General features: G+C 37.3%; 2 protein-coding genes and 1 long non-coding RNA gene across 3 annotated transcripts in view; all 3 read left to right on the top strand.

The window, feature by feature from the left end:
* LOC108866008 (cysteine-rich receptor-like protein kinase 10) overlaps positions 1-11710 on the top strand; it is a 29196-nt gene extending 17486 nt beyond the window's left edge. Inside the window, exon 7 of the mRNA XM_048591049.1 lies at positions 11190-11710. Coding sequence (XP_048447006.1) covers positions 11190-11519 — 330 coding nt within the window. The 3' untranslated portion in view covers positions 11520-11710. The remainder of the gene's footprint in view (positions 1-11189) is intronic.
* On the top strand, positions 8514-21371 carry LOC103948112 (cysteine-rich receptor-like protein kinase 10). The gene is made up of 6 exons (XM_048591059.1): positions 8514-9307; positions 9771-9914; positions 10026-10147; positions 10300-10510; positions 10600-10837; positions 21336-21371. The coding sequence occupies exons 1-6, from the start codon at positions 8515-8517 to the stop codon at positions 21352-21354; spliced, it is 1527 nt and encodes a 508-aa protein (XP_048447016.1). The 5' UTR covers position 8514; the 3' UTR covers positions 21355-21371.
* LOC125480347 lies at positions 17481-18870 on the top strand. The gene is made up of 2 exons (XR_007260757.1): positions 17481-17996; positions 18047-18870. It is a non-coding gene; the product is annotated as an uncharacterized LOC125480347 (long non-coding RNA).
* Positions 21372-22886: the final 1515 nt, after the last annotated feature.

Below are 22886 nucleotides of genomic sequence, written 5' to 3'. Positions count from 1 at the left end.
AAATAGACACACTATTTCTTAAATGTAAGTTAGAAAAGAAATAGTGAAATTTAATGTATTTGAATTCAAAGTAAAATAAACATCATGTTTCTTAAATATAATCAACTGATGCATGAAAGAAAAGAAACAGTCTAAGGTTAAAACATAAACTGTTTCTGTAATCTAAGTCACTGTTTATGGAATTTAAGTCACTGTTTCTAAAATTTAAATCATTGTTTATGGAATTTAAGTCACTATTTCTGGATTTTGGTTCTTTTCTTTATAGATACAATGTTTGTTTGTGCACAGACAAAACAAACTTGTATCTGATTTTTTTCCAGAATCAGTGTTATGTTTTGGGTTCTCCAAAATCTGTTTTATGTTTTGGTTCTTTTTTTTTTTTTTCCCCAGACACTTTTTCGTCAATTTCTGCAATTAAACTTCTTTAAATTTGTTTCGACAGCTTTTGTTTCGATGAATGCTTCCCTTTTCAACTTTGATTTGAACTTTGATTTGGTTGTTTTTTTATAGGGATTTTACCACCTGCAAAAGTAGGGATTTTCGTAAGATGATCGACCATTGTTAGGATTGAAAACATCAAAGATACAAATGTAATCTATATTATAAGTTTCTTCAATATCTTCATTTTCCACATAACGTGATTGACATGGTTTAGTGAGTCCTTTATTCGGTAATAACCGAATTAAACATTTTGATACTCACTATCGTAACGATCATTTCCAGCATCTTCCTCAAATTGTACATTCTATTTTTTTTTTCATGTATTATTTACCAAGTATAGCCTTACATAGAGTAGAAAACGAAGATTGTGTTCTTTTATGCAAATCCATAACTATTCGTATGGTGAATTGTCAATTTAGTCCCTAAATTATCACCTGAGTGAAAATTAGGTCCATAAATTTTTTTTTTCCAGAAAAATTAGTCATTGAATTATAAAAATTTGCCAATTACATTCCTAATATTATATTCGAAGCTACTATTTTCAAATTTTTATCAATTTAAATCACGTTACTTGCATGTGATACACATTTGAGGGTTGATTGGTAGTTTTTTCATAAAGAAATAGTGTATAGAGTTAACTTTTGAGTATAAATTATTCGTTAGATTTGTAACCTATATGAAATGTTAAGCGCTTATAGATGAAAAAAAATGACGGTTTTACACTTCAAAATGTCTAAAGTGACTTAAGTTGACGAAAAATAGAATAAAATAACTTTGAATATAACAGTATGTATGAAATTAGCAATTTTTAATAAATTTAGGGACTTATTTTACCAAAAATAATTGAGGACCTAATTTTCATTGAGATGATAGTTTATAGAGTAAATCGGCATTTCACCCTTGTTATTCTTAAGCTACTCTGTCAGTCTGTCATTACCTAAACAACCGGCATTTTTCCTCCGAAGTAGAACAATTGGGAAAATGGCCGCATGTGGTGGCGGGTTTGTGGGGTCAGGGTGGCTCGGGTCCAATTTGGGAGATGATATGACATTGATTTGGATTTTTTTTGGGGGGAGTAATCGGGGGTGGGTGTGGATATAAGGAGGTTTATTGTTATTTTATTTTTCTTTTAAAACATTTGTAAAAAAAAATTAAAAAAAAAAAAAAAAAAAAAACGAGAACTAAAGACCAGGTTCAAAACTAAATCGTTTAAAAAGGAAAGCTCGTCAGCAGAAACATCAACATCAGGCAATTCGTTTAGTCATTTCGTCAAAAGATGGTGGGCACCGAAGCGTCACCAGCCAGACGATCAAAGGGATCACTGGAGCTGATCCCAAACCATTTTTTCGGCCTTCACAGGGTCAACTGACTACCTTTGGCCCTTGGTGGACTCGCGACATGATAATTTTCCCACATAACGTGATTGACAAGGTTCAAGTTTTCACGCCTGTGATCGGAAAAAGGTTCTTTTCTCTTTGTCAAAAATTCAGTGGGTTTCTCTTTCGTTCTCTGTTGAATCTTCTTCAGTGTGTTGTTACCCATCATTGCACGTTCGGGTTGTGATTTGCATTTTCCTTTATTTTTCTCTCAACGGTGCTTTTTTTTTTTTTTTTGTTGCTATTTTTATTTATTTTATAAATTAAATGAATGAACAAATGAGCTTAGCTATTCTTGTCATTGTATGAGAGCAAATTTCAAGACATGAATACACTGTTATTATTCCGTTTTGTGCTAATTGTTAAATGCTATATGAAAAACAGTTTATACATATTAATGTTTTATTTGGTACGGTATATTCGTATATGTAAATCTTTCTCAATTTACTTACACAATCTGAAGTCAACAATTAATCAAATTTGATCCTATGACTACTAAAATATAGGCGCCAACCACTAACTAGCTAGTTAATGACAGTATGACACGGAAGAGAATTCTCTCATCTTCTAATCTCTCTCCCCTTCCCTCTCTTCTTATTTGAACGGTTACAGTTAAACCATGTCAACATCTTATATTGGTTTTTTTATAGAGATAATAAGAAAAAAAATAATGTGTAAGAGGATGGAAGGGAAGGGGATGAGAATAAGAAGGAGAGAATCCTACACCATATGACACCAACCAAGTCTGAAGTGTTCTGCTATCTCCCTACTTCCTCCGTCCTTCCACTTCCAGGCAGTCCCCTATGGATTCGGCCCCTCTCCGCATTCAAATATTTGCATCACTTCTATTTTTGTCTTGAAAGATTCTATTTTCTATTTTACAATAATTAATTGTTAGGAAGAAGGATAATATAAGCACTATATATATAGTCAACTAAACCTAATTCTAATAGGCAAGATATCAATAATCTAATTCCAATGGGCTTAACCAAGAATTCAAACAACAGAATAAAACTAAATACTATTCTTTTCCAACACAGGTTTCACTTCGCTGTACAGATTTCTAAAACCCAGTTGCAATTTTAGGTTTGAAGTTTACCTCTTCTACTCCGGCTCACCGCCTCCAGCCTCCATCAGGGAAGGGCCTAAAGTTATACACTAGCCCCCCAAAAAGATATTAATGTCATTCAATAACAATTCCAATTTATGGTGTCGTTAACTTTTATTGTCGCCAGCAAATATTCCACCACCGGTTCCAGCAGCAAAGAAGAGTAACACAAAAGTAATTATCATCATCGTGGTTGTAGAATTTTTCAGGTTCACGGGTCGAGGGCGCACTTCAACAACATCAATACTGTTCATACATTACCATTTGCTCAATCCGTCAAGTGTGAGATTTTATCACAAAAGATTTCGTTATTAGTTAAAGTGAGGTAATTCTATTTAAACTCTTCTTCTTTTGGCCCTTTGGCCGATGTGGGATTCAACACGCCCCCACACGTGTGACCTTATTTTTATGGGTCACACGTGGAGATCCACACATCGGCAACCACGTGGAGCCAAGTCGGGGCTCATCCAACACACGGGGTCAAATGGGGACCCACCCAATCATGTGGCAACATTGGCCTACGTGGAGCCATGTCAGGACTCACCCATCGTGCGGGGCCAAAAGGGACCCACCCAATCATGTGGCAGTACGAGCCCGTCACCTGACTCTAATACCATGTAGAATTTTTTAGGTTGACGGGCCGAGGACCCACTCCAACAACACCGATAGATAAATAGGGATGTGGTGACGTCACATGTCGATCGTGGACATATATTGGGATTGGGGCATGACAAGTTAATTTATCTTACATATTCCAATTCTTATCTATTTTTGCAATTCAGTTGTTACATGGTTCCATAGTATGCAATATAGGGATTGTATTCAATAAAATCCGATGTATACAACTTCGGAGTACTTTTGCTTGAGATCATAACGGGGAGAAAGAACTTTTTGGGTTTTCATCTGACAAATGGTGCACCGACTCTTATAGGCTACGTATGTAAAGTCTTTACTTGAGTTAGCTTATACAAAATATCTCAAATAAATTAATGTAGGTATATAGAAAATCATAATCAATATATCACTACATTCTTAATTAGCATGAAATTATAATTGCAGGCTTGGAAATTTCGGAATGCAGGGAAAGTGTTGGAGTTGATGGATCCGTTGTTGAAAGGCTCATGCAGTCCAAATGAATTCCTGAGGTACGTTCATATCGGATTATTGTGTGTTCAAGAAGATGTAAACAACATGCCGACCATGTTATCAGTTGTTCTTATGTTGAAAAGTGAAACCATTAGTCTTTCTAAACCTGAGGGACTAGCCTTCTTTACAGGGAGATGTATTGATCATCATGATCAAGTAGCAGGAAGTGCTCACAATTGCTCGGTCAATGGCTTGACGATTTCTATTGTTGTGGCCCGTTCAGCAAGAGATAACGACATAGATCATTGGAATCCATTAACTGAACTTAGAGACGATTAACTGTATATGGAATGTGTAAGTCCAATCTCAAATTACTGTAAAGCACTTATTTTACATACGACGAGTTTGGATGCCAACGAAATCTATATTCACACATTTTCACAGCACTCGTCACATAATATTTCGGTTCAATGCAAGTTTCTTGCAGGAATAAGAGCTTTCAGCGGAAAAAAAAAAAACATTTACATGTAATTTTCATTATTTTGCAATTGTAGTCCATCGTATATTTAGGCACCAATCTTAATTCTCTCATTTTAATTAAATAAATTATATAGTACAATTTACAAACATCTTTTTTTTTTCTTATACCTTTTTCAGCTTCTTGTACATATGTATTTTAAGTTTGATTTTTTTGAATTTTAACGCATATTTAGTTAATAACGAAAAAAAACTTAGGCTCAACCTGTGATAATTTTCTTAAGCTAATTAATACAGTTTAACATAGACGCTGTCAAGTTTCTTTGTTTCAAATCTTTAGTAAGGGAAGAAACATAAATTATATTTATCCAAGATCAACGGAACAAATCTCATCAGCATCAAATCAACAGATTTTATGTAATTATATTATTGTTGAAAATTCATGTTTAATAATATATTATATGTTAGCCTTTTGGTACTTGCGTCTCCATCCTGTCGTATGTTGTAATAATTTTATACTTGATTCTTTTGAAATTTTACGCAATTTATTGTTCAGTTCGTCCCCTTCGTTTACGTTTCTCCAACGAATTTGACTGAGATAGTCTTTGGCGTAGTCTGCGCCAATAACTGCGAAAGCACAAGTATTAATGTCTGATTCAAGAAAAAAAATAAGTTTTGTATTGCTTTGTTTGAATTTTAATACATATTTGTTTGATAAAAATACATGTGAAATTTTTATCAGCTAGAAACATACATTGTCAATTTTTTTTTTTGGTTTTAAAGATTCAAATCTTTAAACTAGTTTACTCGATGATAAACTTCCAACTCCACCCTTACGAACAGAAAAGGCCAAAGGGTCGAGGAGCCCAAAAGAAAACATAACAAGCAACAATAATAAGGGAAGAAACACGAAATTATATTTATCGAAGACCAACAGAACAAGTCTCATCAACAAATTTTATAAAATTGATAATGCTAGGAAGGTCAAATTATAAAACTAAATTGTGTAAACCAAATGATGTGATTATTAATAATTGAATTTTTAATTAAGTATCAATTAACGTGCTTATTTTCTAATAATGACATATTATTTAATTTTTAAATTTGATTTAAATTTTGTTCTCTCTAGCATTTTCCTTATGTAATTATATTGTTGTTGAAAGTTTATGTATTATATTATATGGTATCCCTTTTGACACTTACGTCTCCATTCGTTTCGGTGTTTCCCTCGTTACAAAATTTATACTTAATTCTTTCGAAATTTTATACAATTTCTTGGTCAGTTCGTCCTTCGTTTTCGTTTTTTGTACGTATTTGACTAAGATAGTGACATATCTAGTGAGATTGTCAACACGGAAAATTAAAGTTGATGGACCTTAGACTCAACGGCATAAAGACTATCCGCCGTGACTTTTCAGATTGCAAAGTTTGAGTTATTTTTTCCAACACTGCAATTTTTATTTTTCACCGATATGAATTTGGCTAATAATATGTATGTTTTTTTTTTCTCAGGTGAATGCTAGCGGTTATTTTAAAGTACAAACATGCAATCGCAGAATTCAAATGGGGTCATTGATTGCTTATGATCTTAACATTTTTTAAATTCTTATGTATATTTGACAGCGTATTTGTATTGACCCCTATAAATAGTTATGACAAACTAAATCATAACTTTCTCCTTTTAATTTTGTTTTCTTTTATCATCCATGTCTTTATTTTCTCTCTTCTTGTATGCGACTCTATTGTGCCAACCAAATACTCGATGAAATGCCTCAATTGACAAACATTGGTAGTCTTCAACATTGCTACCGACTAGGTAATCGACGAAATGGCCCATTGAAGGTTTTTTTTTTTTTTTTTGTTGAAATTAAGACTTTATTTGAAAATTTTGCCTTCACCATTGCAAACATGTATATAATACGAACATCTTGAAATGACTTATCACATGATGGGGTACAAGGGAGAACAACCTAGTAGTGTAGCGGCCCCATTAAGTGGGGCTGCATCTCTCAATTGGCCAAATTTAACACTTAATGGGCCATGATGACAAGAGAAAATTACTACAAAAAATGTTATTGTCGGGATTTTTCAAGTTAATAATACATTGTTCTATATTTAAGTTTTTAACCTTGTCACATGGTGATGAATGAGAAATTACTATAGTACATCCTGTTGCATGAGAGTTCTCGATACGCATGAAATGAGTGTTATACTTTTAGTTATTGAATATGTCTTACTCTTGAAGTTTAAGGAACTTCTAATTTTTTTCAGGACTTTTTGTTCCATCATGCTAGAACTAAACAATCCTTAGAAAAATCCACACCAAGCTGGAATTTCCCATACAAAACTGCCGAGTCTGGCGTCACATTCTACCACTCCCGTCCCCATTGCATTTTACTTTGCTTCAAACTACTATTTTTTATTTTTATATCTCTCCCTTTGTTTGCTTTTACTATGAATTTGATGATAAAGACAACGACCCACTGAGATAGCTTCAACACCAACTCATATTTAATGTGAAACAACAAATAATAAAGGTCAGCTGACGTTAGGAAAATCTAAATTTTAAATTAATTTTTTAAAAATTAAATGACGTGGTTGTTAATGATTGAAATATGTTGATTAATGTGTTTATTTCCTATTAGTGACATATTATTAAAACTAAATGATATATCACCAATAAAAATAAGTACGTTATTAATGCTTAAGTCATAATTCAATTATCAACTTCAATGTTGTTTAATATGTAAAATTTTGTCTACATGTCTTCTGGCAAACACTCAAGACTGAAAGTCAAGCTACCAACCCAGCTTTGCTTTTGTTGATACTCAATATTAAAAATAGAAAAACTAACGAAAAATTCAAAAAAACTTTAGTTTTAATAAAAAAGAACAAATAACGGTGTAATGAATAGTACCATAACAAGGTAAAAGGAAAATTTTATTTAAACTCATCTAACCTCTTTTCACACCCAACTTAAATTTTAAATGTTAATTATCTATTTTACCCTATTGCATAATTACTATTAAGTACAAAATAAAATTAATAATAAAAATCAAATTTATCAATAGACCCACATACTCTAATCAAACCATAGCATCACCCTTTGTTTATCCTATGTTCATTTCAAGTAAAACCCTAATAGCTCTGATAGAGAAAAACAAGCTTTTCTATTTATGTATGGTGATTTTGAAGTTTTTAATCCTCCAACTAAGGTATAACTCGATTTATGGATATTTTGTTTGTTTGCTTTTTCTTTGGATTAAATTTCATACTTTTATTTGTTTTTCTCTACTGTCTGTATTGTCACATCCCAGCCCAGGTTCCCATCACATCCCAGGCTAAACTCCACTGTAGCACAATATTGTCCGCTTTGGGCCCCTATCACACCCTCACGGTTTTGTTTCTGGGAACACACGCGATAGCATACCCAGCTGGTGTCGGCCAGCACGACTCGATTCTAGTGGACATTCCGGGTCGGGGTGTGTCATGTATGAGTCCCAAAAAGTACATGAAAATGCTCGATTTAAGAAGGACTGAACTGGAGCTTGCATAACATTTTCTTGGCAAATTCAAGTCTATGGAATGATCTCTTGGATCCCAAGTCCATGGATGGGTTGTGGTAGCAAAAAGAAAAAAAGCAACCATGGTAATGCTAGTCCTATACGGCATATGCAATTATAGAGGGGGCAAATGACGCATCTTTGAAAAAAAAAAAAAAACATTCAATTAGAGATGTTATTTTATAAAGGAAATGAGTATAAAGATAATATTACATTTTAAATTGGATTTGAGAGAGTAGTTTAGGGAATAAATTTGGGTTTAAAAATATATTAATTCTTTAATAAAAAAGAATATGGGTAAAGAGAGTAAGTTGAATGTAAAAATAGATTAGATAGGTTTAAATAAATTTTTTCAAACTAAAAATATGATATTTAGTTAAAAATAAATAATATCGAAAATGTTTTATTAAAACTCCCTATAAAAACCTATGATTGTATGATCAATCATCAATATATGAAACACATGAATACCCTTCTTTTGATTTTCTCCATTTTTACTCTGCCCAGCTTTTTCACCAGTACGGAAGCAGTATGGCTATCCACCTTCTGCCCAAACACCACCATCTTCACCCCAAACTCCACCTTCCAGTCCAACCTCAACCAGCTCCTCTCCAACCTATCGTCCAACGCCAACCGCTCCTCCACCGGCTTCTACAACGTCACCGTCCAAACCACAAACAACGCTGTCTACGGCCTCTTCCTCTGCCGCGGTGACATCGTGGGCACCGACGCTTGCGAAACCTGTGTAGCCAACGCAACCGCCTTGGCCCGACAACGCTGCCCCGTAGAAAAACAGGTGGTGATCTGGTACGACGAGTGCATGCTACGCTACTCCAACGAGTCATTCTTCTCCACCGTCACCGATTGGCCCAGCTTTCCCATGCGGAACACGGTGAACGCCACCGACCCGACTCGGTTCAACCAGGTCGTAGAGGCGAGTGTGAACCAGGCGGCCAGTGAGGCTGTCGGAGACGCCTACAAGTTTGGGACGAGTCGGGCAAATGTTACTGGGTTGATTTCAGTGTACAGCCTCGGGCAGTGCACGCAGGACCTGTCGGCAACGGATTGCAACCGCTGTCTTCGGAGGACCATAGCCCTACTTCCGGGTTGCTGTTATGGGAGAATCGGAGGACGATACGTGTTTCCGAGTTGTAATATTAGGTACGAAGTCTACCTCTTCTACGCCCAGAACGCCACGTCAGCACCTGAGCCTGCACCAGGGCCGCCTCCTCCTCCTCTCCCTCCTCCGCCTAAAGGTAAAGTGACCAATTCTTCAATTCAAATTTAATTTTTAAAGTTGACAACTTTAAAGTTTAAGCAAATATCAATTTGTTGAAATTTTATTCGAGCGATATCATATAAGAAAAGGGGTTCAAATTTGAGTGTAAAGGGTATAACCGTGACTGACGCTTCTGCTTATAAGCATTTTTGCTTGAAATGCTTTCATTAAAACTCTAATAAGTGCTTCTAGGCATGTACTTCTTCGAAAAAGTGCTTCTATTATGTAGTTTAAGTTTTTCTCCCAAATGTTGTCGGAAAAGCGAACTGTTACAAAACGTTTCTAACCTTTTTAGAAGACCCAATCAAGTGATTATTGTATTATCAGATTAGTTTGTTAGGTAATTGATAGCTATTGTGGACTTTGGAACAGGGGAATATGGTGTTGTGCTGTGGCTGCTGATTTTACCCATTTCTCAATACTTTTTATTTATTTTGCAGGAAAAAGCAAAACCCCAACTAGTACAGTTGTTGCCATTGTTGTACCAATATCTGTATCTGTGCTACTTTTTGTTGTGGGTTACTGCTGCATAACTAGGAGAGCAAAATACAAGTACAATGAAGCAGCAGCAGACGAACCAAGCGGTAGAAAATATATCCTTCTCCACTTCTCCTTTTGTTTATTCTCATTGATTCTCCTTTCATTTATTCATCGTCTATAAACACTGTGCTTCTATGGCTTGGTTGGTTGTGCAGGTGAGAATGACATTACTACTGTCGAGTCTTTGCAATTTGATTTTACTACTATCCAAGCAGCCACGAGCAATTTCTCCGATGATCACAAGTTAGGCGAAGGTGGTTTCGGTCAAGTTTACAAGGTATGTTAGTCGGTATATGATATGAGTGCTCCTTCAGGTCCGCAAAGTTCAAACTTTTGTGCATGCAAAATCTGAATAATTTTGGAGCCTCAGAAGCTGTCCATGAATGCCTTGAGTGGACATTCCATTGTTTGATTGATGTTTTCTCGCAGGGTATACTTTCAAACGGTCAAGAAGTAGCTGTGAAGAGGTTATCAAGGGACTCTGGCCAAGGCGCAGAAGAGTTTAAGAACGAGATGGTATTGGTAGCCAAGCTTCAGCACCGAAGTTTGGTTAGGCTCTTGGGATTTTGCTTGGAAGGCGAAGAAAAGATTCTTGTTTATGAATTTGTGCCCAACAAAAGCCTTGATTATTTCCTATTTGGTTTGTACACTCAAACATCTGATTGTCTTTCCCTATTGCAATAGCAGTACTATATGCGTCGATGATAACTGGATTTTTATGGTTTGCAGACCCTGAGAAACAAGGACAATTGGATTGGTCAAGACGTTACAAGATTATTTCAGGAATTGCTCGAGGAATCATGTACCTGCATGAAGATTCCCAACTTAGAATTATACATCGTGATCTCAAAGCCAGCAATATATTGTTAGATGGGGAGATGCATCCAAAAATATCTGATTTTGGCATGGCCAGGATCTTTGGGGTTGATCAAACTCAAGCAGACACAAATAGAATTGTCGGAACATTGTAAGTTACCTATTTCATTTTTTCTCACAACCACTTTTGCTTTGCAATTATCGAATTGAATCTAAAATGTTTTCTCGTTACATCTTTGTTATAATTTCTATACTGATTTTATGCTCCTTGTAGTGGTTATATGTCTCCTGAGTATGCAATGCACGGACATTTTTCTGTCAAGTCCGATCTGTATAGTTTCGGTGTTTTAGTGCTAGAAATCATCAGTGGCAAGAAGAACAGTTACTTCTTTCAGACGGATCCAGCCGAGGACCTCATGAGCCATGTAGGCCCAAAATGAATTAGTATTCTGTTCTCCTGCATTGACATAGCATCATGTGTTAAACTTTTGAATTTTATGCAGGCTTGGAAGTTATGGAGAGACGGGACACCTTTGGATTTGTTGGATCCATGTCTAAGAGACTCTTATTTGAGGATTGAAGTAATCAGATGCATCCACATCGGCTTACTTTGTCTTCAGGAAAATCCAACTGACAGGCCTACAATGCAATCAGTAATTCTCATGCTCAATAGCTACTCTGTTACTATGCCATTACCTCAACAACCGACATTTTTCCTCCGAAGTAGAGCAGTGGGAAACATGTCAGAGGCAACGCTGGACTCCGCTCAATCTATCAGCAAGTCATCTCCGTCTGTTTATGAAGGATCTATCACTAAAGTATACGCTAGATAGTGTGAATAGATAAGCTAATATTGTTACAGATTGTAATATCTGCTTATATATACAACCTTCTTTAGACCATAACAAAATGCACCAACATGGTATCATCCGTTCTTAAAAAGATGAACGTTGTGCACTAAGAATTTATACCCGGAATTTCTGTTTATATGATAATAAATCACATAAACTTTTGCAAGTGCTCAGATTGTTTGTATCTGTTTATATTTATTTGTTAGAATTTCGTTTCCTATGATGATCGACCATTGTTAGGATTGAAAACATCAAAGATGCAAATGTAATATGTATTCTAAATTTCTTCAATGTCTTGATTTTCCACATAACGTGATTGACACGGTTTAATAAGTCCTTTAGTCTGTAATAACCGAATTAAACATTTAGATACTCATTAACGTAACCATCATTTTCAAGCATCTTCCTCAAATTTTACATGCTATTTTTTTCATGTATTATTTACAATGTATAGACGTACATAGAGTAGAAAACGAAGATTATGTTCTTTTCTGCAAATCCATAATTATTTTAGTACATTGTAAATTTATTATGTGACACAAAAATTTAAAGGGGTAGGTAACTAGAGAGGATTCAATCCAGACCATGTAATCAAAGGAGATTCAACCCATACCCACAAAGGAGGAACCTTTTCTAAGATTCTGAAAACTAAAGAAGTCTAGAAAGCATTAATTCAACGTGTTCAATAGTAGAAGTTGATTAGGTCGGTTGGTCAAGGCACTTTCGGCCCCATTATACCCAAGTTCAAGTTTAAGAACAGTAGCCTTGTAATAAGAAAGAAGGGGAAGAAAAAAAAATCAAAGATGTAATTGTTGAATATTTGAGGAGGAAAAAAGGGCAAGGACAGTTTGGCTGAAATTTCCAATCAACTCAACTCTTAGGACAAACCTTGTCTGCCGGTTCAAACACTCCTGTCAATTCTTGGCTACATTTCATTCATGAACAAATCACTTTGAAAAACCAAAAGAAGATAAAGAAACCGTCAAACACAGGTTATAGGTATATCAGCTGACCTAAACCATTCTTACGTACACAAGTAAGTACAAGGTGGGCTTAATCAAAAGATAATATTAGAGAGACTAAATTTGTAAATTAAAAGACGTGTCATCAGTAAAAATTAAGTTCGTTAATCAACATAATTCAATTATCAACAATCATATTATTTAGTTTAATCTCTCTAAAATCACCTTTGTTTTTATACCAATTCACCACTAAACAATTGGTCATTGGACAAAATAGTGCAACTTTTAAACAAGTTGCAAGCACTTATTAAACAATAATGGCATTGAAACAAAAGTCCGGGTAATTCTAAGAAAACTAAGTTTGTAGATAAAATTTACAAACTAAATAATGTGTCATCAATATGAATGAGTACATTATCAATGCTTAAGTCATAATCCAATTATTAACTTCTATGTCGTTTAATTTGTAAAATTTTGTCTACAAATTTAATCTCTCTAGAATTATCCAAATCCGGTTGTAGGAGATGAGCACTTCTGGTGAACACTCAAGACTGAAAGTCAAGCTACCACTCTTGCATTGCTTTTGTTGATACTCAATACAAAAAACCTATGATTTTATGATCAATCATCAAAAAATTAAAAACATGATTACCCTTCTTTTGATTACTTCCGTTTTTACTCTACTCAGCTTTCCGACCAGTTCAGAAGCTGATTACCTGGCTCACTTCTGCCCAAACACCACCACCTTCACCCCAAACTCCACCTTCCAGTCCAACCTCAACCGCCTCCTCTCCACCCTCTCCTCTAACGCTAACTGCTCCACCGGTTTCTACAACGTCACAATCCAAACCACAAACAACGCCGTCTACTGTTAATGTTTGAGCTACTTTTGAGCTAAATTTCTTTATGTATTTATAATTAATTCAACAACTAATTCAAATGGATTCAAAGATTGAATATCAAAAATGAAATTTGAGAGAGCAGTACGTTGCTCCCCGAATCTACGTTGGATTCAATCCACCAAAGTCGGCATACATTTTGGGATTTATAACCATTGCTACCCGCACACACACACACACGTTTGCAGCGTAACTGTGATCATGTGCAACTCACATGTTTTCATTTAACTTCTAACAAACTAGACACATGGCAAGATACACACCATTGAGATATTATAATCCTGTCCGTTCATTACATTATTTGAATATCAACCACTCTTAACACTTATAACATTTCGACCTTCATCATCTTCTTCCTTTCATCAGCTGCAATGCACCTGTGATCCAGCTTCCATGCTTATCCATCAACAGCTACGGCCTTTACTTCTTCCGCCGCAACGTCGTGGACACCGACGCTTGCGAAACCTGTGTCGCCACCGCAATCTCCGAGGCCCCACAACTCTGCCCCGTAGAAAGACAGGTGGTGATTTGGTACGATGACTGCATGCTACGATACTCCAACGAGTCAATTCTTCTCCACCACCGCCGAGTCGCCCCCTGTACATGTGGGACATGGGTAATGCCACCGACCAGACTCGGTCAAATAGGTGCTGGAGACGAGTATGGACGAGGTCGCTACCGAGGCTGCCAAAGATGCCGACAAGTTTGCAACAAAAAAAAAGAACGTTAGTGATCTGATTGACCTGTACAACCTTGGACAGTGCACACAGGACCTGTCCGTGGCTGCTTGCCACCGGTGCTTTAGGGTTGCCATAGCGGAATTGCGGATTTGTTGTAACGGAAAGCAAGCAAACAGCACGAGTTCTGCTTCCGAGTTGTAACGTTAGGTATGCAATCTACCCCTTCTACGCCCAGAACGCCACAACCCCTGAGCCTGCACCAAGGGCTACTCTTCATCCGCCTAAAGGTAAAGTGAACAAACATTTTAAAACTTTTTAGAAGTCCCAATCAAGTGATTCTTCTATCATCAGTGTTAGTAAGGGTAGTTAGTTAGAGATAATTTTCCTTATTATCTTATTTATCAGTTTATATTTGATTTGTAATTTGAACTTCAAATGTAATTATTTAGATAAGATAGGACTCTTGTATTCTTACTGTATAAAACGATGTATACCAGCATTGCAGAAGTAAATGAGAATCAGAAATTCTACATGGTATCGAGCCTTGATATTTTTTCCATGGCTTCCGCAACCTCTTCCGCACTCTCTTCTTCCTCAATCACCATTCCCAATATTTCTACCTTGGTCTCTGTCAAACTTTCTGAAACCAATTATCTCCCATGGGAGAGTCAGGTGAAACCATTTTTGATTGGCCAGAATTTCTGGTGTTTTGTCGATGGCTCATACCCGTGTCCTCCGGTCATCACTACCACTGCTCCAGTTGCCTCTCCTACTGCATCTGCAGATTCTGATGAGTCTACTTTTCTTCCGCCAGTGATCACCACTTCTCCAAACCCCGAGTATCTTGCCTGGTATCAAACTGACCAGACTCTTGTCAGTATGCTTCGAGCCACTCTCACTGAGCAGATCCTTTCTTTGACCGTTGGGCTTTCTACTTCTCGTGAAATTTGGGAGCATCTTTTCCAGAATTTTCACAACAATCTCTTGCTAATGCCACTCACTATCGGTTTCAATTGTTTTCACTTCAAAAGGGGACAAAATCCATTGCGGATTATCTTGGACAAGCTAAGACCATTGCTGATCAATTGGCATCCATTGGACAACTCATTGCCAATGAAGATTTGGTGTCTTATGTACTTCGTGGCTTAGGACCGGAGTACAGTGTGATGGTGGTGATGCTAACTAATTTTCCTCCCTTCCCGGCATTCAATGAACTGCGTTCTCAGCTGCTTTTCTTTGAGTCACAGCAGACTGTTTGAAACGCCTGCATCTGCTCCTCAGGCGTTATATTCTGCTCATACTAGTGAGAATGGTCCATCAGGGGGCCATAATAATGGTGGTGGGCAACCTTCTCGACAACCTGGTGGTAATGGTGGTTTCCGTGGGTTTGGCAGACTTGGTGGCAATGGTCGTCAAGCCCAGGCTCCGGCCGTTGGTGGCACTGGCTTGGGGCGTAACAGTCGTGGGGCTCAACGTGGTAACTCCTCTACTCTTGGACTTCTTGGTCCTTTTCCCAATTCTCGTGGTCCTCAGTGCTAGGCGTGCCACCAATATGGTCATATTGCTATACAGTGCCTTCAAACTGCTCGTGGAGATGATGACTTATCTCGGGCCTTTGCAGGAATGCATGTTGCCTCATCTACTGATCCGTATTGATATCCGGATTTCGGTGCAACCCATCATATGACCAATGATGCTTGTTCTATGACATCTGTTACTGGGGATGGTCAAAATGGTCAGGTGATTTGTTGGTAATGGTGACACTCTACCTATTGTGCACACTGATAATGTTTCCTTTGAGTCGGTGTCCTTTATTTTTTCGTTTGTCTCAAGTTTTACATGTCCTTGCCGTTCGTAAAAATTTGTTATCTGTTGCTAAGTTCACAAGGGACAATTGGGTTGGTTTAACGTTTTTACCTTCGGGGTTTTGTCATTCGTGATTTAAAAACTGGTGTTATTCTGTTTCAGGACCCATGTGAGGATGGTCTTTATCCTATCAAACTTGATCGTGCACCTAGGAGTAGGTTTTTTCAAGTTCATGCCTTTTCTTCACAATTCACGTCGCCCTTCTTGTGGCATCGTTGTCTTGGGCATCCGTCTCGTCAAGTTCTTACTGTTTTAACGTCTATTAATTTGTTAGGGCCTTCCTTTTTTGTTTCAAATAATGAATTTTGTAATAGTTGCGCATTGTCTAAATCCCATCGTTTGTTACTTAATTCTTCAGACCATTGTTCCATGTATCCTTTTGATTTAATTCATTCTGATGTTTGGATGTCTCCGGTAGCTTCTGTTTCTGATTTTCGATAATATGTCTTATTTACAGATGATTTTACGCATTATACTTGGATTTTTCCGATGTGTCATAAATTTGAGGTGTTCAACCATTTTAGACAATTTTTATCATATGTTCAAAACCAATTCTCTAAGGCTATTAAACAATTTCAAAGTGATGGGGGTCGGGAGTTTAATAATTCCTCATTTAAACAATTGTGTGCGCAAAAAGGGATTCATCATCAGTTTTCTTGCCCTCATACACCACAACAAAAAGGCCTTGCTGAACGCAAGCATTGCCATATCACTAAAATGGGTCGCCCTCTTTTACTTGCTGTAAAGCTTTCGTACAATCTTTGGGCCGAAGCTCTTACCACTGCACTTTATTTAATCAACCGTTTGCCTACACCTGTACTTAAGTGGGCTTCTCCGTATCACACTTTGTTTGGGCATGATCCGGATTACCTTGCTCTTCGTAGTTCTGGATGTGCTTGTTTTCCATATTTGGGTGATTACACAACTAACAAGTTACAATCTAGATCTTTGGCTTGTGTTTGTCTTGGATACAATGAGCAATACACGGGATATCGCTGTTTACATCTTGCTACTGGGAAAGTTTATTTATCTCGGCATGTTGTCTTCAATGAGGACGTATTCCCCTATGATTCTCTTGCTACCACTCAGCGTGTGGACCCCTTAGAACAAGGGCGGAGCCAAGTACAAGGCTATCCTGGACTATAGCCTAGGTAACTCTTGTGGGTACAAACCAATTATTCCCTATATTTCATTTATTTTTATATTCATCTCACTATTAGTCCATGCATTTTTTATTTATTTATTTACTTCATTAACCAATACTATTTATTTCCTAACAATAGTTATTCGTGACAATAATTACATACTCTAATAGTGCTTTTAATTCTTTTCAAAAGCAACTCATTGCATATTTCAGTTTTTGAATTATTTTATGCATGACTTTTATCTATTTAAAAAAATTTTACTGTGTGTTAACCTTTTTCTGTTTATTTATGTATATATTTGCCATATTAAAGGTTGATGAACATAGAATAATTAGACAAGCTTTGCTTGTAAGATTAACGTATAGTAATTTTTGTTCCTGTGATGCATGTGGCGCCATCACCTACACCTTCAGGACCCCCACTGCCCACCTCTTCACCGACGCTGCCTTCATCAGCAGTGTTACACCTTGGCACTGCACAAGATCCACCTTCCCGTGCATTAATTCCTACTGTGCAGCCTGTTTTGCCTTCCACCGACCCACTACCATCTACAGTAGTTCAGGCCCCACCTCTTGGCCCACACATGGGGTCCAAATCAGGGATATTCAAACCCAAAGTTAGGTCCTATTTTGCCTCTCGCCACCCACTTCCTCAAGCTTTTACGGCGCTGGTAGAGGAGGATTCTGAACCTTCTTGCTACAGCCAAGCATCCCGCTCTCCCTCGTGGCGACAGGCCATGGTAGATGAATTTAATGCCCTACTTAAATAACAGACGTGGTCTCTTGTCGCTCATGTACCTCATGCCAACACCGTTGCTTGTAAATGGGTCTTCAAGTTGAAGTGCAATTCCGATGGTTCGATTGAGCATCATAAGGCACGTCTCGTTGCCAAAGTCTTCCATCAGCAGGTTGGTGTTGATTTTTCAGAGACTTTTAGTCCCAACGGCTTCATCAGCAGGTTGGTGTTGATTTTTCAGAGACTTTTAGTCCCGTGGTAAAACCGACAACGATTCGTACCGTTCTTAGTCTTGCTATCTCCTTTGGGTGGCCCTTCATCAACTTAATGTGAAGAATGCTTTTCTTCATAGTTCCTTGATGGAGGAAGTTTACATGACTCGGCCACCTGGATTTGTCGATCCGAATCGTCCTAATTATGTCCGTAAGCTTAACAAGGCAATATATGGACTTAAGCAAGCCTCCCGTGCTTGGTTTCAGCGTCTTAGCTCCTTCTTGATTCACTCCGGGTTTCTCCAAAGCTTCCGGGTTCTATAATTCTGGTGTTCCTTCTCTAAGTGGATGATATTGTTGGAAATTCAAATCAAAACAGGTTGTAAAATATTGCTGCTAGCTGTTTGTTTCTTTCCAGCTACAAAGAACAAAGTCTCCTTCATGTGCTAGCCGAAAGGTGTTGAAAGACAGCAAGGAATGATGCAGAGCATGTGTGTAAAAGTGTCTAGCAGCTGGTGCATATGTGAAAGGGTGTAAAGATGGTAATCACCATCTGTCGTTGCATGTGTGTGCGCCAGATTGTTCTAATCTGTTTGAATGATTGTATGTGTTGTTGTATTTTTTTATTTAAAGCACTTGAGTGGTTCTTTGCTGTTTGGCTTGTATAAATAAGCCTCCTTGCTAGGCTTTAGCATCATCCCATCCGAATCCCATTTTCTGATTGTATTCTCTCAGGTTCATAAGCTTGTAAGCTTCTGTCTTTTTTCATCAGTTTGTAAACTGCCTTTTATTTCATATATCAAGAAAGCTTGTTTCGTGGAAGCTTGTTATTTCCTATCCCTTCTCCATTTGTTAGTACAATTTTATTGAGAGTGAAAGTGAGAGGTGTGATAGAGTTTGTAAACTTATCACCCACATATTTTGGTATTGAGTAAGCAAACTCAGGTGAATACCAACAGATATTTGGTCACGGGTAATTCTCCTACTTTGATTAAATCTTTCATATCGACCGTTGGATCGTGAGTTTGAACTTAAAGACCTGGGCAAGTTATATTACTTCTTAGGTATTGAAGTATCATATTTGTCTACTGGTGTTTGTTTAACCCAAAACAATACACTTTGGAGATTTTGAAGCGGAGCAATCTCCTTGAATGTAAACCATGCTCCACTCCGGTGGCTGCCAAACAGCGGTTCTCTGTTCATGCAGGTCTCCACTCCCTGATGCTTCATCTTATCGCCAACTTGTTGGAGCCCTTCAATACCAACACTCACTCGTCCGGACATTTCGTATGCAATGCAAACTGTCTCTCAGTTCATGGGTTCTCCTGTTCATATGGACGCTGTGAAACGAATATCACGATACCTCAAGGGCACTGTGGGCAAGGGCTTATGCTTCAATCCTTCCCCTGCACCATTTCGTTTTGTTGCATATTCGGATGCTAATTGGGCGGGGTGTCTGGACACCTGTCGGTCTACCATTGGGTTTTGCATATTTATGGGCGGTAACTTGATTTCTTGGTGCACCAAAAAGCAACAGACAGTTTCACGTTCAAGTGCCGAAGCGGAGAATCGGGCTCTTGCTGTTGCATGTGCAGATACCATATGGATAATGAGCTTGTTACGTGAACTTCGGGTGCCCCTTCGTTCCCTAATTTTGATGCATTGTGACAATTTAAGTGCGACATATATGGCATAAAATCCAGTTTTTCACACTCGCACGAAGCATATTGGTTTGGATTATCATTTCGTTCGGGAATGTGTTGCATCTGGAACTCATCAAGTTCAGTTTCTGCCCTCCCTCTCACAGTTGGCTGACGTTTTTACCAAAGGGCTTCCTAAAGCACGCTTTCAGACGTTGTGTTCAAACGTTGTCTCCTCCCCGGAGTCAAGTTTGCGGGGGAATGTTAGCAAGGGTAGTTAGTTAGAGATAATTTTCCTTATTATCTTATTTATCAGTTTATATTTGATTTGTAATTTGAACTTCAAATGTAATTGTTTAGATAAGATAGGACTCTTGTATTCCTACTGTATAAAACGATGTATAGCAGCCTTACAGAAGTTAATGAGAATCAGAAATTCTACAATCAGATTAGTTTATTGGGTAGTTGATAGCTATTGTGGACTTTGGAACAGGGGAATATGGTGTTGTCCTGTGGCTGTTGATTTTACCAATTTCTCAATATTTTTTGTTTATTTTACAGGAAAGCAAAATCCCAACTCTTACAATTGTTGCCATGGTTGTACCAATATCTGTATCTGTGCTCCTTTTTGTTGTTGCTTACTGCTGCATAACTAGGTGAGCAAGAAAGAAGTACAATCAAGCAGCAGCAGGTAAACAAATATATTCTTCTGCAATTTTCCTCTTGTTTAGTCTCGTTGATTCTCCTTTCATTTATTCCTCGTCTATAAACATTATGCTTCTATGGTTTGGTTTGTTGTGCAGGTGAGAATGACATTACTACTGTCGAGTCTTTGCAATTTGATTTTGCTACCATCCAAGCAGCCACGAGCAAATTCTCCAATGATATGAGGCTCCTTGAGGTGTACAAAGTTCCAACTTTTATGCTTGTAAAATCTGAATAATTTTGGACCCTCAGAAACTGTCCATGAATGCCATGAGTGGACATTCCATTGTTTGCTTGAAGTTTTCTCGCAGCGTATACTTTCAAACGGTCAAGAAGTAGCTGTGAAGAGGCTATCAAGGAACTCTGGCCAAGGCTCAAAAGAGTTTAAGAACGAGATGGTATTGGTAGCCAAGCTTCAACAGCGAAATCTGGTTAGGCTATTGGGTTCTGCTTGGAAGGCCAAGAAAAGAATCTTATTTATGAATTTGTGCTCAACAAAAGCCTCGACTGTTTCCTATTTGGTTTTTACACTCAGACATCTGATAGTCTTTCCCTATTGCAATAGCAGTTCGTCGATGATAACTTGATTTTGATGATTTGCAGACCCTGAGAAACAAGGGAAATTGGATTGGTCAAGACGTTACAAGATTATTTCAAGAATTGCTCGAGGAATCATGTACCTACATGAAGATTCCTGACTAGAATTATACATCGTGATCTCAAAGCCAGCAATATATTGTTAGATGGGGAGATGCATCCAAAAATATCTGATTCTGGCATCTTTGGGGTTAATCAAACTCAAGAAAACACAAATAGAAATCGAAACATAGTATGTTACCTATTTCATTCTTTTCTCACGACCACTTTTGTTTTGCAACTATCAAATTGAATCTAAAATGTTTTCTCGTTACATCTTTGTCATAATTTCTATACAGATGGTTATGCTCCTTGTAGTGGTTATATGTCTCCCTAGTATGCAATGCATGGACATTTTTCTGTCAAGTTCAATCTGTATAGTTTCGGTGTTTAATCATCAGTGGCAAGAAGAACAGTAACTTCTTTCAGAGCGATGCAGCTGAGGACCTCATGAGCCATGTAAGCTTAAAATGAAAAGTGTAGTGTTCTTTTCTCCTGCATTGACATAGCGTCATGAATTAAACTTTTGAATTTTATGCAGGCTTGGAAGTTATGGAGAGATGTGGCACCTTTGGAATTGTTGGATCGGTAGTTCTCATGCTCAGTAGCTACTCTCTTACTCTGCCATCACCTCAACAACTGGCATTTTTCCTTCAAAGTAGAGCAATGGGAGACATGTCAGAGGCAACACTGGACTTTGCTCAATCTATCAGCAAGTCATCTCGATCCATTTATGAAGGATCTATCACTGAAGTATACCCTAGATAGTGTGAATAGATAAGTTGTTACTGCTATATATTGTAATATCTGCTTATATATACAATCATCCTAGACAATAACAAAATTTATTGACATGATATCATCTATCTTTAAAAAGATGAACGTTATGCACATACAAGTTTTATGCGAAATTTCTATTTGTTTATATGGTAGTAAATCGCATAAAATTCTATAGGTGCTTAGACTCTACATACTTGTTTACATTTATTTGTTAGAAAACATGAAACTTGAGTTTGGTTTCCTACAATGATCGACCATTGTTAGGGTTGAAAACATCAAAGGTGCAAATTTATACCTTGTAAAATCCAAACTCGGCGTTACTGTTCATTAACAGTAAAGTGCCGAAAACGCCCCTCCAATTGCTTATGGTGGTGCCTTTTTCAAGTTCTTGCAAATTGAAATGATGGATTTGCCCTTGGTTCCCACGTGTTTGTCATCGCCGGTTCTTCTGGTATATTTATTTCCCCCTTCTTTCTGTTTGTCTCTCTCTCTCTCCATTCTCAACTTTTGTTTCTCTCTCCTCTTTTGTATCATTTTTTTTCCTGCATGGATTTGGATCTTTTCCTGAGTCAATGGAGAGGATCTCCTGACCAATCATTATGGACTGTTGGATAAAAGGCCGTTGGATTTTCATCTAATGACTATAATTATTATAACTTTAAAGAAGCCTTTATATTTGTAGCCGTTAGATAAAAATCTAACAACCTACAATAATTAGCCAAGAAGTTCCTCTCCATTAGCTCAGGAGAGGATCCAAATTCTTCCTGCATGTTCCAGATGCTATGATGTTGTGTTTTTTAATTATTTTTTTCTGATGGATAGGCACCATCTCTCTATCCATGCTTAGCTTTTGTTTCTCTCTCCCATTTTCTATTTTTTTTTCCCTGCATGTTCCAAATTTGTGTTTTTTATTTTTTATTTTTCGGTGGAAAGATGTGTATCATTGCTGCCAAGTGTCGATGATCGCTGAGTTCTTTGTTGGGTTTGTTTGCTTTTTTTTTCCTTGCTTTTCATTTCTCTTCTTGCTGTCGCTTTCTTCTCTGTCATTCTATGTCGTTCTCAGAGGTAATTTTGTTTTGCTGTTTATTT

This window comes from the organism of the source record quoted next, unplaced genomic scaffold, assembly GCF_019419815.1.
Source record: "Pyrus x bretschneideri cultivar Hongxiangsu unplaced genomic scaffold, Pyrus_bretschneideri_v1 Contig33, whole genome shotgun sequence".
Classification (NCBI taxonomy): domain Eukaryota; kingdom Viridiplantae; phylum Streptophyta; class Magnoliopsida; order Rosales; family Rosaceae; genus Pyrus; species Pyrus x bretschneideri.
This window is presented reverse-complemented; position numbering and strand designations above follow the sequence as displayed.

Excerpts from the sequence above, each read along its gene's own strand:
- LOC103948112 (XM_048591059.1), top strand. The coding sequence starts at position 8,515 with ATGAATACCCTTCTTTTGATTTTCTCCATTTTTACTCTGCCCAGCTTT. Across the intron at positions 9,915-10,025 it reads AGCAGCAGACGAACCAAGCG|GTGAGAATGACATTACTACT; the intron begins GTAGAAAATATA and ends TTGGTTGTGCAG. Across the intron at positions 10,511-10,599 it reads CCTTGATTATTTCCTATTTG|ACCCTGAGAAACAAGGACAA; the intron begins GTTTGTACACTC and ends TATGGTTTGCAG.